The sequence below is a fragment of the Typopeltis vanoorti genome, chromosome 2, assembly GCF_054136105.1.
Source record: "Typopeltis vanoorti isolate ZY-2024b chromosome 2, IOZ_Tvanoo_1.0, whole genome shotgun sequence".
Classification (NCBI taxonomy): domain Eukaryota; kingdom Metazoa; phylum Arthropoda; class Arachnida; order Uropygi; family Thelyphonidae; genus Typopeltis; species Typopeltis vanoorti.
Genome location: NC_143550.1, coordinates 21,147,111 through 21,166,069, shown reverse-complemented (window position 1 = coordinate 21,166,069; position 18,959 = coordinate 21,147,111). Strand labels below are relative to the sequence as shown.

At 34.6% G+C, this 18,959-nt stretch overlaps 1 protein-coding gene across 4 annotated transcripts in view; it reads left to right on the top strand.

Moving 5' to 3' along the window:
* LOC150108868 (ubiquitin-protein ligase E3B) overlaps positions 1 to 18,959 on the top strand; it is a 552,093-nt gene that overhangs the window by 423,146 nt on the left and 109,988 nt on the right. For all 4 annotated transcript variants that reach the window (XM_090410488.1, XM_090410470.1, XM_090410479.1 and 1 more), the window contains 2 exons: positions 1,911 to 1,988; positions 14,050 to 14,148. In XM_090410488.1, coding sequence (XP_090266614.1) covers positions 1,911 to 1,988; positions 14,050 to 14,148 — 177 coding nt within the window. The remainder of the gene's footprint in view (positions 1 to 1,910; positions 1,989 to 14,049; positions 14,149 to 18,959) is intronic.

Genomic DNA, 18,959 nt, shown 5'->3' with positions numbered 1-18,959 from the left:
AAACGTCATATTGCAGACTGTAGTCTGGCAGGAGTGATGGGACCTTGACCTTTCTTTATTCTTTTCTTTTTGTTTAAAACTTTCATAAAGCTTCTGCTGCCAATTCTCTGCTTATGTAAAACAACTTCACTAACAATGCATTATCCACCCATGTCAGCATCAGAGCAACAAACCTTTCTTTTCACAAAACGAATTCTGTTCACACCAGCGACTGGGAATTCACACACTTTCATTATGAGATACCAGTGGTACACCCTGTATCTATAGGCTCATTTGCACGTATCTCAGAAATTAGGCAAATACAGCACACTTTACTGGTGAAAATTTGAACTGATTTTTTTTTTACCTATCAGAAAAAGTCTGCCCCTCCTTGAGATTCACTTGCATGCAAACAACACTCTAATATACTAATTTTTTCTGATTTTTATGAATTATTGAAAGTTTCGCAAATTTATGGGGCACTGTGTGTGTTCATCAAAGTGTGTATTACTAGTCTTAGAATGTATGGTAGTATTCCAATGGAAAGAGAGGGTTGGGAATGTTGTAGAGTCGCATCAAAAAAGAGATGGTGAAAGAAAATAACACAAGCATGGCTTCTGGGATTTACTTCAGCTATTATTCACATACTAGTGCAAGTAAGGAGGGAATAGTTTTGGCATTGAGTCAGTCTGTCCAAGGATTAATATAGCACCTCTGTAGCACAATTGGAAGAATGATGATACATTACCCCCTTCCTTAGATTGGAAAAGTCCTAAGTTTGATTCTCGTGACAAGATTCCTCTCGTCACAGAGTATATAGAAGGTGAGTTAGCCGATCTAATATGGAGGTAGCGGGGCTTTTTCTCCCAGAAACTCAGGTCATCCTGCATACAGACAAATCAGCCTTGAGAACATACACAGTTTAAAGACAAAAAAAATACTAGTGATGGTGGTGATTAGATTCCGTTCATATAGATGATGATGGTTGAGAAGGAGAGTTGTAGAGTAGGTACCCTCCCCCAATGAGTCAAAGGACTCCTTGGAGGTTTCACGTAATAATAATAAATTAATAGGCATTTGTAAAACTTGGTTTAGCCCTGATGATGACATACAAACAAGAATTGAAATGGAGGAAATATAGAATCATGCAGGAAGAACAAAAGAGGAGTTGAGAGAGAGTAATGTTGGTTGTATAGGAATTGTCTGTTTAGGATGGAGGTAAAAAAAAAGTATATGCGGGTACTTAGTGTAAAATAGAGATTAACAGAGTGGTATACCTAATAAGATGCTGTTATAGGTCTAGGAGTGTATAAATCATTGATTGAAAAATGATTAGCGAAATTGGTTGGGCAAGTAAAGCATAAGTGATCGTGAATAGAAATTTTAATAATGTAAATATAGATTGAAAGAGGAGCAGGTGTATGCAATTGATGAATGAATTTTGAGATAAATTTAAGAGATTAGAGATTACTACTCCACATATTGTGATGGAGGTGGTGCAAGTTTAGATTAGATTTAGTGATAGTCTTAGAGAATATAAAACAGAGCATCAATACTGCACCAATTGGTTAAAAGCAATCATATATTGCTGAATTAGGCTAGCCAGGCAGCTGATGATTTAATTCAAGAAGAATGTGGAACAATGGAAGTAAATTATTGTAGAAAGCAACCTGCCTCAATACCATGAGATGATATGCTCTGAAGGAAAGAGTTAATCGGTTTAAAATCTTTCTTTAATATTTGTTTGATGATGAATGATTTTGTTTATTTATATATAACTGTATTTTAAATATTATATATATATATATATATATATATATATATATATATATATATTACACAACAGTTTGGCAATAAAAATATTAGGTTTCTTTTCAATTTCATTAAAAATTAGAATTTCACTAAAATTGTACTTTTTTTTTAAATTCTAGGATGGTTATCAGCAATTAGCAATGCTGCCTTCACAAGCTCTGAAAGGAGTCATTAGGGTCAAGTTTATAAATGAACAGGTTTGGTTAATTACCATTTGATTGTTTCACAAATTCTGCCTTTATATACTTATTATTCACCAATACTGACTTGTTTCATTTCACAGTGACTTTCATTTATTACACTTCAAAATTCATTCATTCTTTACACATTGCTACACTCTACACTCTAGCAATGTATTTTAATTGCCCACTACCCAGAAATTGAAATGTATTACATTCTCTAACACAGAACATTTTTTTTCCATGAATCAGGAACACACAAGACACAAGATTAACCTCAGAGGCAAACACATATGGAATATCCAGCGACTTCAGATCAGGTACTCTTAACATTGTCTGTAGAGAGGTTATAAAATTCTTTGTAAAAGAAAGTTTAACGGCAAAAGAAATTCATTCAAAGTTCATAAAAGTTTATGGGCTCTCTTCTCCTTTGTTTTCGACAATTAAGAAATGGGCTGCAGAGTTTAAACGTGGCTGTACCAGCCTTGAAGATGATCCATGTGAAGGGTGTCCAGAAAAGTGTAACAACTCCAGAAATCATTGATCAAGTGCACGATATGATATTGGATGACGAGTCAAAGTGCATGAAATTGCTGAGACTATAGGCATTTCAAAAGAACGTGTAGGATATATTTTGCATGAAGAATTGCAAATGAAAAAGCTTTGCACAAGATGGGTACTGTGCTTGCTCACAGCAGATAAAAAGCACATGAAATGTTAGATACAACAATATTGGAGTGCTGACAAGTAATAGATTAATTTGGAGAAAAATTTTTGAGATATGTTTACTAATAATATAAACTTAATCACTTAGTGCTGTCATTATAGCATGAACATCCCTTGAGGATACATATCAGGAAATTGATGATGATGATAAACGCATACATCAGATATAATTTTGCATTTGAAGTGTTATCTTCAGGTTTTCTAAGGGGATCTGACAAAAGCCCATATTCTTTGTAGAATTACAATTAGTAAATAATTTTTTATATTCTCTCTCTGTGTGTGTGTGTGTGTGTGTGTGTGTGTGTGTATCATCATCATGCTTATCAAGAATTTAGGCCTAGCTCCGGCCTTAGAAGTCATCATTTAAGAGGATGTCCTGGTTTTCTTTTTCCTAATGGCTTGTACTTTAAGGCTTGTTTTGGTAATCTTTCTGTTTTCATTCTTTGAACGTCTTCCATCCATTTATGTTTATATTTTTTAATTTTTTCTATTACTCTGTCTTTGTTTAATTCTTTCATAATTTCTTTGTTTCTTTTGTGATCAAATAGGGTATACTTTGCAGTTTTTCTCATAAACTTCAATTCTGCTGTTATTAATCTTTGTCTTTTTATTTTATTGTCCAGATTTCACTTCCATACATTAAGACTGGTAGGGCTAATGTATTGTATACTTTTAGTCTGGTTTGTTTTTGAACTAGGTTTGGTTTAAATATAAAGTTAATTACACCTGTTATTTTTAAATATTTTGCAATTTTTACGTTTATATCTTTTTCATTTTCATAAGTGATCATACATCCTAGGTAGTTAAATGAATTCACCTGTTCTAAGATCTTGTTATCTATTACTATTTTAGTTCTTACTGGATCTTGTCCTTTAAAGGCCATAGTTTTTGATTTTTCTGTTGACACTATCATACCATAATCTTTGGCTATCTCATTTAGTATATACACACACACACACACACACACACACACACACACACACACACACACACACAGTCATCCCTTGACTTACGTCGAGGTTCCGTTCCACCTGGCAGGATGTAAGTCGATACATTAAATCAACAGAATTATAGGGGTTAGAGACTTAAATAAGTATACTGTCATTTTAATTTTTAAACCTTAGAAAACTGTACTGTGTGTTACTGCCACTATAAAACAGGAGAATAATCACCCAAATCTTCCTTCACAATCACATCTTCATTACCTTCTCTATGTGAACGATTAGGCTGTGGCTCTTCTGGTGTAACCTTTGTTGTTTTTTTGATGAAAATGTCCAATGTGTTCTTTTCATTATAAATTTGTTCATAGCAAGCAAACACATCGTGTACTTTCGTTTCTACTATTAAGTAGCATTCAACATTGGAGTCCATGTCTTCAGCCATTTTGAGATCATCGCTGACTGCAGAGAACATTTCTGTAAGACTCTTCACTGGAAATTCTTTAAGTACCTCTTCCTGTTTCTCTCTTTCCTCTTCCTTTTCTCGATTTTCCCTCTTCTGCAACATTTGTTCCTCCAGCTTGACCAATTCTTTGTTGGTCAACTCTTCAGGGGTACTTCCTATAAGTTGAATTATGTCGTCATCATTCACTTCAAGATTCAGATTGTTTGTTTGCTAGGCCCACTATTACAAACTTCCATAATCATGCACAAACCTTTTTAATGTCTTTTTTCTATGTGCTACTCATACATTGAGAGGTCACGTCATCCTAAGCCATAGCAATATTTTTAATAGCATGATAAATATTGAATGTTTTCCAGAATTGCATGAGAGTCTGGTCATTTCCTTCAATAGCAGAAATGGCTTGTGAAAAAGTTCTCCATTGGTAATAAGCCTTAAACACTGCAAGAACTCCCTGATCCATCGGTTGAATCAATGAAGTAGTGTTTGGAGGGAGAAACATGACATTGAACTTGGTGAAGGTCACTGCTATAAGATGGATGACCTGGAGAATTATCTAGAATTAATAAAATTTTAAATTCTACATTTTCTTTCACACAATAGCTTTCCATTCCACTCACATAACAGTTGATTAAGGCATCCTCAAACAATTTTTGAGTCACCCACGACTTCTTATTGCCCCGATAATGAATCGGAAGAGTATGCTTACTAATTTTTGAAGATTTATGGATTCTCACTATGCCATATCACAAATGGTTTCAGTTTATATCCAGCTACATTACCCCTAACAGAATCATGATACGGGATTTAAGAGCTTTGAAACGAGGCATCGATTTTAGCTTTTGGTGGATGAATCTCCACTCGGACATTTTTTTTTCCAAAACAAGGAGATCTTATCTATATTAAATATTTACTGTGGCAAATAATTTTCCACTGTAATAAATTTATCCAATTTCTCCACAAACTCCTTGGCAAGCTTCTCATGAACCAACCGGAAGAAGCATTGAATTCATAATCGTAATTGAGTCCTGCTTTCTCCTTCAACATGTTGATAAGGCACTAAGTCTCTTCACGGTTATGGTCATAGCGCTAAGGGGTTGTGCTTTTGGTTCAGGTCCTCTATCCTTGATCCAAGAAACTTTTCCAACGAGAAAAGCAAGTAGCTTTTCTTGTTGCTCCGTCACTATCATTGATTTCATGGAAGCTGATCCTTTCACAGCCTCAGTGATTTTTATCTTATTTTTCAAAATGGTCGTCACTGTAGAATGAGACCATCCGAAGTCATATGCGATCACATTGACGGGCTTACCAGCTTCATGTTGCTTTATAACTTGCAACTTCATTTCAAAATTAATTGCCTGCCTCTTTTTCTGTGATTCTTCACTGGGTTTTTTGATTGCACATGTAGGGGCCATGTTGCACAAAATATTTAATGATAAATATACAGATAACCCATTTCTCAAACACAAAATCAATAGAAGAACTGTTGAAGACACGTGCTGACTGCTGAGGGAGGTTGCTGCTGAAAGCGCTGTTGTTTATTCCCTTATGGGATCACAGATGTATCTTAGAAAGGACGTAAGTCGAGGGATGACTGTATATATGTGTGTGTGGGATGAAAATTTCTCGGCCATGAATGGCAACACTATCAGCAAGATTTTTTTTTTCTTGGTAAATCTGTCATAAGCATCGATGTGAAATTGCAAGTCATTCTATCAAGTAGTTTTTTTATACAGCTATCTGAAGCAAAAGTGTTGCCTGTATCCCTTGAAATGGATAAAATTGAATATCGTGCAGTCATAAATTCTTTGTAAAAGAAAGTTTAACAGCAAAAGAAATTCATTCAAAGTTCATAAAAGTTTATGGGCACTCTTCTCCTTCATTTTCGACAATTAAGAAATGGGCCTCCGAGTTTAAATGGCCATACCAGCCTGAAGATGATCCACGTGAAGGACGTCCAAAAATTGTAACAACACCAGAAATCATTGATCAAGTTCACCATATGGTATTGGATGACCGGTGAATCAAAGTGCATGAAATTGCCAAGACTATAGTCATTTCAAAACAATGTGTAGGATATATTTTGCATGAAGAATTGCAAATGAAAAAACTTTTCGCAAGATGGGTGCCGCTCTTACAGCAGATCAAAAATACACTCGCATGAAAATCTCTGAACAGTGCTTGAAGCGTTTTAATAAGAATAAAACTGTATTTGTGTGTCAATTTATTACTATGGATGAGACTTGGATTCACAATTACACACCAGAATCCAAACAGCAATCAAAACAGTGGACAAGAAGCGATTGTTCAGTGCCAAAGAAGACAAGGTCATGGCATCAGTGTTTTGGGATGCTGAAGGCATATTTTGTTTATTAATTATCTTGAAAATTGTAAAACAATAATCAGAGAATATTATTCTGAACTTTTAACTAGACTAACAAAAAATTTCGTGAGAAAAGACCCGGTTTGCAGAAGAAAAAAATCATCTTTTATCAGGACAATACACCTGCTCACAAAGGTGTTTTGGTAATGGGAAAATTAAGGGAATCTGCACTATGAATTGTTGCAACATCCACCCTATTCCCCAGATTTGGCTCCCTCTGACTTCTGTCTCTTCCCAAAAGTAAAACTCTTCCTCGCTGGTCAGAGTTTTTCTTCGAATCAAGAGGTGATTGCAGCCGTAAAGGGGTATTTTGCAGATCTTACTGAGAACCAATACAGGGATGGGATAATTGCACTGGAACATCGCTGGGATAAATGTATTAGTCTTAAGGGAGATTATGTTAAAAAATAAAAATAATTTTGAAATTATAAATTCATTTTTTCATTGTTAGGCAGAGAACTTTTCATGCCATCCACACCCACCCACGCATATATATATATATATATATATATATATATATATATATATATATATATATACACACACACATACAACTTTTAAATTCTTATGGAATACAAAGATAAGTGTATGGCCATTCTAAAGATTACACAATATGAGCCTATAAAGAAAACTATCTTTCATTCCCACATCAATGTCATTTCTCAGAAACAAATTCTGAAACTATGAAAAGATTGTAACTGTTAATATTTGGTCCCTTAACACTAAGTATGAGAAAATTTTCTTTTTGGATTTATTAGTGGACCATCGTTCTTCATAAATATATATTTATGTATATATATATATATATATATATATATATTTATTTATTTGTGTATATTTATGAAGAACTATGGTCCACTAATAAATCCAAAAAGAAAATTTTCTCATACTATGAAAAGATATCAGTTATTATTATTATTATCATCATCATTATCAGCGACCTGCAGTGAGTTAAAGACTCATTGAGTTAAGCTTTACATAATCCACAACAGTTATCATATCTTCTGTTAAACTCATTCACACTAGATGCGCTCACCACCTCAACCTAGGAATACTATTCCACTCACTAAATGATGTGGGAGAAAAAATCCAACTCGCACCTCTTTCTTTATTGCATGCATACTCAACTTCCACAGTTATCCCTTTGTTCTCTTCTTTCATTTTATATAACAAAAAATTTCATTGACCAGTATCCTTTTCATGGCTGTGGGGCCGCAAAACATTAAATGCATTCCTAAGCCAATTCATCATCAAAATTGAAAACAACTCTCTTCCTTTTCTAGACACACTCATCAAATGTCTTTCCTCGGACTATCTTTCCTTCACTGTCTACTGCAAACCTGCACATACAGGACAATCATACATAAAAAGCTAGGAGTGATTAGCTCCCTCAAACACAGAGCGCTAACAATTTGCTCGAATGAACAAGCTCTGAACCAAGAATTTAGAATCATTAACCAAACATTTGTAAAAAATGGCTAGAATAAAAAAAAAACAGTTCACAAGATCCTCCATAAAACCATTAAAAGCAAAAAAGATTGCAAGAATGTAATTAGAGGCATTTCAGAAAAAATAGATAGACCTCTACTTAAATACGACATCAAGACAACCTTCAAATCCCTGGCAAAATTAAGAAATTTACTAACTCCTCCAAAGATACTCTTCCATACCTTGCCTACCCATGGGTTTACAAAATTCAATGTACCTATGTACCTGTAACCTACCTTACATATGGGAAACAGGATGCACCATCCCAATCAGAAAAGATGAACACAAACACCACATTAAATCCTTCCACTGTGGTAAAACAAGCCTTATCAGGTCATGCACTCCAAACATGCTTACAGAATGGACTGGAAAGGCACTAAGTCCCTGCACTGCACTGCACCAAAACATGGTTTGAAAGAAAATTCAAAGAAGCTTGTGAAATGCTGAAACATCACCAAATCTGCACAAAAATGATGTATTAATTATTTCAAGAATGTGGAAGACCCATCTTCAATCCATATAGCAACCAGAACAACCCCAGACAGAAGAAAATCTCGGTATGAAAGGACTGTAGAAATTGTTTGATGTGGTTCTGTTTTTTCCCCCCCCACCAGAGGTCAGGCTAGGATAAATGATTAACAAACATATAGATTCAAGATACCAAGTAATTTTATATAAACTTGGTTTTTAATCCTATTTCCCAAGTAAGCAAACAGACAAGTATGTCAAGTTTGCGCCTGCACATAGTGCAAGACTGAGGCAACTCGTGGTAAAAGTGGATTAAGTTCTGATCCCTTTCCTTAGTATTTTTCCCCTAATGCAAAGCACATTCCCTTGCGGAGATGTATGATGCTATGCATTAAAGGCAGGGATCACTGCCCAGACTGGGTAGTGACCACAAGTTGCCTTGTGGAAACTTGTTTAGGTAAAATTCATATAAGCTCTGCATTACTTCAACCTTCATATTTCAGGTCTGGCCCCCACTGACGAGACTTCAATAAAGGTCGAAACCGGTCTGGGTAGTGACCCCTGCCTTTAATGCATAGCATCATACATCTCCGCAAGGGGTTGTGCTTTGCATTAGGGGAAAAATACTAAGGAAAGTGATCGGAGTTTAATCCACTTTTACCACGAGTTGCCTCGGTCCTGCACTACCTGCAGGAGTTGCCTCAGTCTTGCACTACGTGCAGGTGCAAACTTGACATACTTGTCTGTTTGCTTACTTGGGAAATAGGATTAAAAACCAAGTTTATATAAAATTACTTAGTATTTTGAATACATAATATACCCAAGTTAAAAACTTTCTACATCTATCTCTCATCCTGTGATGTTATTTAATAAGGTCAAAGCACCTTGTGGCAACTTGTTTAGGTAAAATTCATATAAGCTCTGCATTACTTCAACCTTCGTATTTTAGGTCTGGTTCCCACTGACGAGACCTCAATAAAGGTGGATACCGGTCTGGGTAGTGACCCCTGCCTTTAATGCATAGCATCATACATCTCTGCAAGGGGATGTGCTTTGCATTAGGGGAAAAATACTAAGGAAAGTGATCGGAGCTTAATCCACTTTTACTACGAGTTGCCTCGGTTCTGCACTACCTGCAGGAATTGCCTCAATCTTGCACTACATGCAGGCGCAAACTTGACATACTTGTCTGTTTGCTTACTTGGAAAATAGGATTAAAACCAAGTTTATATAAAATTACTTGGTATCTTTACTTCATTTTACTTTTGTATAGTGCAGTAGCATGCAGTTTGTATATTGTACATATGTATGTTTTCATGATGATGACATCAATACAGAGGTCGAAATGTCAATTGTTACTTTCTTAATGTTAAGTAAAGTAATTATTCTAACGCATGTGTTGTGTCTTCATAGTCTTCACTATGAATCCTTTTCAGAAATCTATAGGTCTCTATCATATCACTTTCTCCTGTTTACCAATGCCTGTAATCCACATAATCTCATTCTGATCTCATAATCTTGATATTATCTTTGTATCTTCTCTGCATTTTTTTCCATGACATCTTTATCACTTTGAGAACACAGGAGACCAATTTCGTGCGCAGTTGTCCAGAGGCATCATATCAAGTTCTTGTAAAGAGACAAAATAACTTTCTTAATCTTGCACATAACATTTCAGCACATCCCAGTTATTTTCGGAGTCGTTTTTGCTGTGACCTTTAATCTTAAATTTCATATCTGCTATAACTCCAAGAGCCCTAGCCTCATCAGTTTCTCCAAGCATAATTCCACCAATATAATAATATACTATTAGATATCTCATTGCATTAAAATGCATATTTTTGCATGTACTAACAGTTGAATTCATGGCCATTATATTTACTCAGTTTCATCATTTTCAAGTCATTCTTATATTATATTATATATTTACTATGGGGGGGGGAGGCTATGCCTCCCCCGATTTCCGGGCTGGTAGGTCATGACTGATTATATACAGTTGCCTTTGTGTTGCACTACCTTTAGGAGAGAGCTACCTACCCAATGGTAGTGCAACACAAGGGCAACTCGTAGCAAAGGTGGAGGAAGCATCACGCATTTCGTCGCCTTCCAAAAGTCATGGCCTACCAAGCTGATGTCACCTTTTCGAATTTTATGTCGCATCCATGACATAAAAACGTTTCAAATTTCGGCTTATCTTAAATTCCTGGAAATCTCTAATTAAAGTAACTTTAATGGAAAAAAGATAAATAAAATAATTTCATGAATATATAGAGTAGATATTTATAATCCTGCATAATCATAAATAAACTAAATAAATCTTCTAACACCTTTTTATTTTATATAGAGTAGATAACAAATAACTTGACATAAAAATGTGATATAAAACGTTTCAAACTTCGTCTTATCTTTTTATAGATATAGATTATATTATTGCATATCATCAGCAAAACTTTGTTCCTGTGAGGTCTTTCTCAATATCATTAATGTATAGATTGAACAACAGTGATTCAAGGAATGATTCCTGTCCATCAGCTACCCACTTATCCAAGTCAAGCCAATAGTTTATATTTCAGTAATTTGATGAAATTTCTCACATATGACCTTCCTTTAGCAAGCTTGTACTGTTCTTTGCAAAGTATATCTAATCTGTCAACCCATTTCTGTATATGCAAGAATCCTCACCACTACACTAGAGATATTGATAGGCTGTGAGATGCATTGATAACTCCAAGATCCCTTTACTGAGCTGAGACTCAGCTCATTAAAGGATCTTGGAGTTATAGCAGATAGGAAGTTTAAGATTAAAGGTCACATCAAAAACTCCAACTGCATGAAGAGTCTAATAATTTCAGCTGAAAATTCCTTTAGTATACCTACTGATATTCCATCTGTCCTTATTGCTAGTTCAGGTCACTCAAGGTTCTAGAACCTCCTTCTCATGCACCTCTGTCTCTTCATCCAGTGTAGTAGTAGCATTGTGCATACACCAGGTTGATTTTCTTCTGCTTTAGAGATTAGTACCATCTACATTGAGTAAAGTTATTCTTCCACATTCATTCTTTTTTTTTTTTTTTTTACTTTCAGCATAATGATAAAATTCTTTTAGGTTGTGATTAGCTGCCACAGCCAATTTCTTTTCATACTCCAACTTGACTTTCTCTACAATGTTCAACTTTTCTGAACTGTGTTATTTCATAACTCCTCTCCTCCTTGTTATCATGATATTCCATCTGCATTTTCTTCTTATGGATTTCTTATTTTAATGAGATTGTACATCCATCGACTCTCACCCTGTTTGTTCTTTAAACTCTAGAAATACATTCAGATACTGCATAATTTAAGCATCTTTTCTAAGTTTCCCACTTACTGCTGTTATCTTTCCTATTCGCCAACTGATACCATGGGACCAAACATATTATACGCTTGAGTTTGTCATAGTTTCCAGCTTTGCAGTTCAGCATTTAACCTTTCCTAATAGGAATATCCGTATACATATCTACTTCCTTGGTCATTACAGCATGATTACTATCACCAGCTGGTGGCAAAATAGTCACATCCTATGCATTACAGATCATAGCATTCACCTGTACGACCTGTAGTTTCATTTTGTTTATGTGGGAGGAACTTAACTTCCTTTGCAATTATAATCTTGATCACAGTTTTCTTTATCTTCCTTTGTTAATTCTGTCTTGCTTCTCAAATTCCTTAGATACAATAAAGAACTTGAAGATATCACTTGGCTATTATGCTTGGATATATTTTCTAGAAGTGAGCATGAAGTTAATTATTCTTAACAAAGAAGCACAACATTTAATTGAGCAAGTCAAGGTGATTCCATTCCAAGGAAAAGAATTTTATTGTAGATTTTGTCTTGCTTCATGAGATATATCCTTGCTTCCATTTACTTTGATGTATGAAGACTAGATATATTTTACTGTTCTTTAATATTAAATTCACAGTTCTTCTTGTACATCTTGTATATGTACAAAATGTACAAGCTAAGATGGTATCACAACTGGGATGTTCATTATGGGGATAGGTTGTGTGAATGCATTTTGTAGACCTTACAGGTAGTAGGAGGATGAGATGATATGATTGAGACCTCTAAGTTGGTGAGAGGAGTTGATCAAGTGGATGTAGGGGAGATATTTCACGTAGTAGTAAATGGTAGAAGAATACAAGATATACCTGAAAGCTATATAAAAGTGTTGTAAACAAGGAGTGAGAGATTTTTTTGCATGAAGAATAGTAGATGTATGAAAAGAATAGTCAGTGTGGGTGCTAAACAGTTCAGTGAGGTATGTAGATATCATAGCATGTAGAATCGGTGGACCTGTAGGTAACGCAGTATTTTGGTGTTCTGAATATAGTACTGTTTGTGTGATATATGATGATACAACGGCAATGAAGCCTATATGGCCAGGCACTGCACCAACTTATGAAACCAATATAAAACTATTAGTTGCAATGCAATTTTTATCTGTAAATTATATAAGTTTTCTGGCTATGTATATACCAGGGGTGAATGTTCAGGGGGTGCTAAAAATTTAGAACACCCTGCTAGTAAAAATTTATCTATTCTTGAATAAAAATGAATACTTCTGTGTATTATAAGATGTTGACCTACAATGAAATACTAGCATATGTGAGATATCTATTATTGATATGACAGAAGAGCTGACACTTAAACTAATAATGTAAAATTCCAAAAGTTTGGATTATTGTGTAAAATGTATGCTGTCTCAGTAAACAAAAGAAAATTCTTAGAAAACAAAGCAAAATATACATAAACCAGAGAAATACACATAACGTACACAACAAATTTTATGATTTGCTCCTCCATCAAACCACATATATTCTTGCCACGCCTAAATGAAAATCACCTGATCAACATTATTGGTTAATTGGATTGGATTAGATTGGAAAGAGATTGCAAACAAATCTCTTTCCCTCTCCATGGAAGTTTTTTTTTAATTATGCCATCATAAATTCACTTATTCACGTCTAGACTTTATAGGATCATATGCGATTCGCTCTACCCAGCAACTTATAGGACACATATCACAAATGTTAATTATTAATAATTTGTTTGCCATTAAGAAAGTATTTCTACTCACACTTTTCTTTCCTTTACATTTCCCATTCTCACATGACTTATTAATGATAGTTCACATATTTACACCTTTGAGTAATTCAAATATGCAAACCAAATATTAGCATTCTCCTTCATTATTATTTTGTAATATATCTTAAAACTAACACATTGTTCCCTCATTCTACACAGATTTGGTTACAATTAATTGATAAATTAAAGTATCCAAAGTTATCCTACAATCAATTGCATTGCACCAATGAAGATGAGCGCTGATATGCTATCCACTCTTAAAACTTTCATACATCGATAAAAATGCAATCATACAGTCAAATTGATGTGGATTTTGCAGTGTGGGTTGCATAAACTGCACACCATACCAAAATGGGCACATGACAGCACTGGTATATACTATATGTACAGTATATGTTATAGTATATACATATATAATATTTTGTGTTAACATACTAGAAGCTTTATTTTTTTACTTATATAGATTTTCCTTTTTTAAATCTCTTTAGGGATTGGATGAAGCTGGAATTGATCAAGATGGAGTATTCAAGGAATTTTTAGAAGAAAATATCAAGAGAGTGTTTGATCCTTCTCTCAACTTGTTTAGAGTAAGGCAACAGAATATATTTATTTACATTCTAAGTATTCTGAACCTGAAGTCTCAAGTTGCTTAACAGATCACATTCAAAAATAAGTCTTGCTTTTTATAAGTTTACCCACTTTCTGACCTTCCTGCTTTCCAGAATTCATTTGCTTAAAATAGAAGTAAAAACAAGCAGTGAGAAAGGCTTAGAGAAAAAGATTTAGGTAAGAATTTAATGGAGAGGTATATGATAAAAGCATAGAGAGGTATATGATAAAAGCATAGAGAGGTATATAATATGAAATGTTAGTGGTGTAGAGAATGACACTGTATGTGTATGCATGAAACAGTGCTTTACAGTATGATAAAATAAAGCTTATTTTGTTTTTTTATTTTTCAAAAAATTTGTGGCATAAGTTATAATGTATCTTACTACTAAACTTCTAAAAGTGAAAGACCTCCATGGAAATCAAAGGCATCAGAACTATTTTATTACACACACAAATGCACACAATGTTGCTGCCTTGCTAGACAAAAATGGGTATAATGAGGATGATTGTGATAGATGAGAACTTATTTTGCAGGAGATGTAGAAGGGAAGAGAGGCAGAAGAGCATGTATGGACATGTTTAAATGAGGTAGCAACATCAGAACTGATTAAAAGGTCTGATTCATGTAGAGGAAGCCAATGATGCCTTGGGAGTTGTTGATTTGATATGAAAGAAGCTATTACACTTTAAATGAGTTGCCTATTTTTAAAGTTGATTACTCTTTCAATTCATCTAGTTCAAAGTTATCTACACTCGTGTTCATAGAAACCACGTCACCTGTAATTATGTTTTTTTTGCAATTAAATTTGAATGCTTATTTGAAAAGGGATAATAACACAATTGTCACAAATAATGAAGAAGGTAATATAACATTTTTATTTTTGATTAATATTTGGCTCTTTTTAGTGCAAGATGTGACATAATTTAAAATAATAACAAACTTGACAAATTTGTAAATATTTCAAAATGGAGTGGACAGTAATATTTTCACTGGAAAAACAAACTGGTATCAAGATTTAGTTCAAGTACACAGTTTTACTAACATTCAAAGTTAAAATTTACTTTTTGCTGTTTAGTAGTTTGTGGGTCCTCTCTTGCCTTTATTACAGCTTGGCATTGATGGGCCTTTGACAAAATCAGTTTCCTGATGGATTCAACTGTCAGTTCATGGTTCCATACTCTTATAATGGATTCTTGGAAGTCCCAAAGTGTTTTTGGATTCATCTTCTTGTGTATTTCAGCCTCCATTCAGTACCACAAATTCTCAATGTGGTTGAGATCTGGCTGTTTCCTAGACATGGTAGTTGCAGAATTGAGTTCCCATTAAGCCACTTATTAACCTGCAACAAAAACTAAAGCATTTTTTATGTACTAAACTCAATGGTACATTTTAGAGTGATAGTGTTATTTACACTTTTATCCTATGACAAGGGGGGTAGAGTCATCCTGAAAAATGGAGTTGTCGTTACAGTAAAGTGGTCTCTGATAGTAGGCAGCAATTCTGAAATTTTCTGGTACACTTGTGCATTCACTGAACCTTTTGTGAAATGCAAGTGACTAACACCATTATACAACATCCAGCCCCAGATCATTTGACTGGCTGAGAATTTGACTGTTGACACCAGACAGTCAGGATTGACTTTTTCCTCTGACCATCAGCAGATTAAACTTTATCTCATCAGAAAAAATGACTCTTTTCAACTGATCAGGGGTTCATTTGACATGCTCTTTGCACCAATTTGACTGTGCCAGTCTCATTTTTGGTTAACAAGGGCTTCATTTTAGGGTGCCTGGCTATCAGTCCTTGTTGAGTCTTCTCCTGAGAGTTACAGAGCTCGCCACAACTCCCATTTGTTCTTCCCGGTTTCAGTTCTGTGGATGATGCACGGTGAGCTTTGAGGCAAAACTGCTTTAGAACTCGATCTTGGCATAGTGTAGACAGCGCCTTTCTTCCTGTTATCATCTTCCTTTCAGCAGATCCAATTTCCTTCACTTTTGACAGTAGATTGACTACAGGACAGCCTTTTAGCTATTTCACAAGAGGAATATCCTCTATTCGAAGCTTGAATCACACTTTTTCTGCAAGGTGTTAACTGAACATAACTAACCATAGCAATCTCAGCATGAAAATACGAAAACTAGCTCTTGTTATCTATCTATCTATAGCATAAAAAAATTCAGATGATTGCATTATCTATCATTTCCGTGGGAATGATAGATAATGCAATACAATGAAATATCTAATGATAAATCAATGAAAATGACCATTTAACTACTAAAAACTATATTTATGTAAGGTGATGAGGTTTCTATGAAGTTTGAAATATATGTATATATATACACCAAAGCAGGGAGGGAAGATTTTCTGACATCGCAGATATCCAGCATATTGTGTATGCTGGATATCAGCATACACACTGAAGAGTATTCCGGAAAAAAAGTTCCAGACCTGTTTCCAGAAATGGGAACACCGTCTTAACCAGTATATAAATGCACAAGCGGACTACTTTGAAGGTGACAGGGTTGCTACTAATGTATAGTTCCGAACATAGGCTTTTTTACAGGTGCGTTCCGGGAATTAAATTGTCACACCTTGTATATAATATAATAAATCTGTTAAATGAACTAAAGTCTGATTGATATTCTCACCAATTGCCATTTGAGAGTTAATATCTTTAGTTCACTGTTTGCTATCAACAACTTTTTGGACTGACACTGCTAAATCAGCATATTTTCTATCAGGCAGTCTGCTTTCTATTTATTGTTTCAAAGTTCTGTAGAAAGCTTTTGGATCAATTGGAGAATCATTTCTATAATCTGTCCCATGAAGTGAATCTCCTTGAAATCGTAGATTTTTGGCCACTTTAATAGCATATTTGTGATACTATCCCACCAAAACCATTTGTCTTTAACAAAAAAGTTGTACAACTTTTTTTTTTCCATTTGTCTTTCACAGATCTATATTGCATATCTGCAAGTCTAAATTCAAGTCTGATACCTGTTGAAGAGCATCACATATTAAACCTAAGTCTAATAAACAGTTCATAGTTCTTTCATTTTAGTCTCAAGTTGAATCATTTGAATGATTGAACTTGAGACTAACTTGCTCAGTTCGCTGGCATTTTTTAATGATGTATTGGAAATTTAATGGCTTACTTACAACATCACTCTTAAAAAATAAATTAAAGATTCCAAGAAATTATATTCTTGGTTTAATCCTTTATTTAAGTGTAAGCAAATAATGTTTGTGCACAAAGTATCTTCACAACTGGGCTACTTGTATATAGAGGCTAATGACATCATATCAGTTGCCTTTGTATCCTATAATGCAAAGCACACACACACTTCCTGATGTTTACAGTGCAATGCATTATGGAAAGGGCCACTACCCAAGTCAGTTTTGGCCTTTATTGACCTAAATTATGTTTAAGTGCAGGGATACTTTCCAAAAACTCCAAGTGATCTACAAGATCACTGTAAATCTCACTAAGTGACCCTGAAGGATTACTACTAAACTCATTACTCCTGACCTGAATCACTCCATGATAGGAAGCTCAGCAGTGGTTCCCCAGGAAGTAAGAAAACCCAATCAAAAGCATTAATAAACATCATCATTGGGAGCCAGACCCAGATGTGATACCAAGGTTGAAGTAATGCAGTTCATATGGTTCCTATATACCCAAGTAATCAAAAGATATACCACCTTATTATTAAAATACTCTGGGTCAGAGCTAAGATGCCAAGAAATTATATTCTTAGTTTATCTTTTAACCAAGTGTAAGTGTAAGCAAACATTTACACATAGAGGAACTTCGCAACTAAGCTGCTTGTATATAGAGGCTAATGACTACACATTAATTGCCTTAGTATCCCATAATGCAAAACACGCATCCTTTTTGGGTGTGTCCAGAATATATATCTTATTAAAGTGAACACTTAACAATACAACTATTGCTTGTATATTTTACACTTTTCTACCATCCATATTCCAACGTTATTCTTCTTTTTCTTGCTGCACAGAAAAGATTATTTGGATTTCCTTTGTCCTGTTTTTCTAACTTCTTTTTTGGCTGTGGGTGTCACTCTCCTAGCTTTTTCATTATATTTATTTTTCATCATGATATCCATGTAATATAATTATATGGTATCATGAATATTCATAATATGGATATTCATGATATCCATATTCTCTTTTTATACACCTGTTGCTTTAAAGTATTATTCATTTGTTTCACTCCCTTAGGTCATTCTCCTAACTGGGAATGCAGTTATAGGTTCTTTTAGTCACTCTTTGACTAATTCCCACGCTCTGTTAATTCTGCTATCATATAATTTCTCATGCCAAGGCAGTGCCTCAGGCTGCCTTCTCAGTTTAGTATAATCACCTGCCTAACTTCTTTACTAACAGTAGTAAAAGTAAACATTACTTTTTAAAGCTAATCCTACATATGACAAGTTGTTCACTCTATAGTGCATTACTACTGTGGCTGAACAGAAAGAAAAAAAGAAAACTTGTTAAGTTTCTTCCATTTCCTTATCTGGATTTGAATACCTTCCGGTCATACTCTTCAGGAAATACATGAAAGAGAAAGATTATCTGAAGGACAGTAGTTGAGTGAATGAACAAAGATGAAAAAAATTTCTTTACTCAGTATGGCCAAGTTGAACTGTGAAGATGAGGTTACTACCTGCTCCATGTGTTTTAACAGATTTGGAGGAGAGGTAAGGAATTACCATTGCCAATTCTGATCAGCAAAGACTGGAAATGCCTGTACAAATAAGAGAG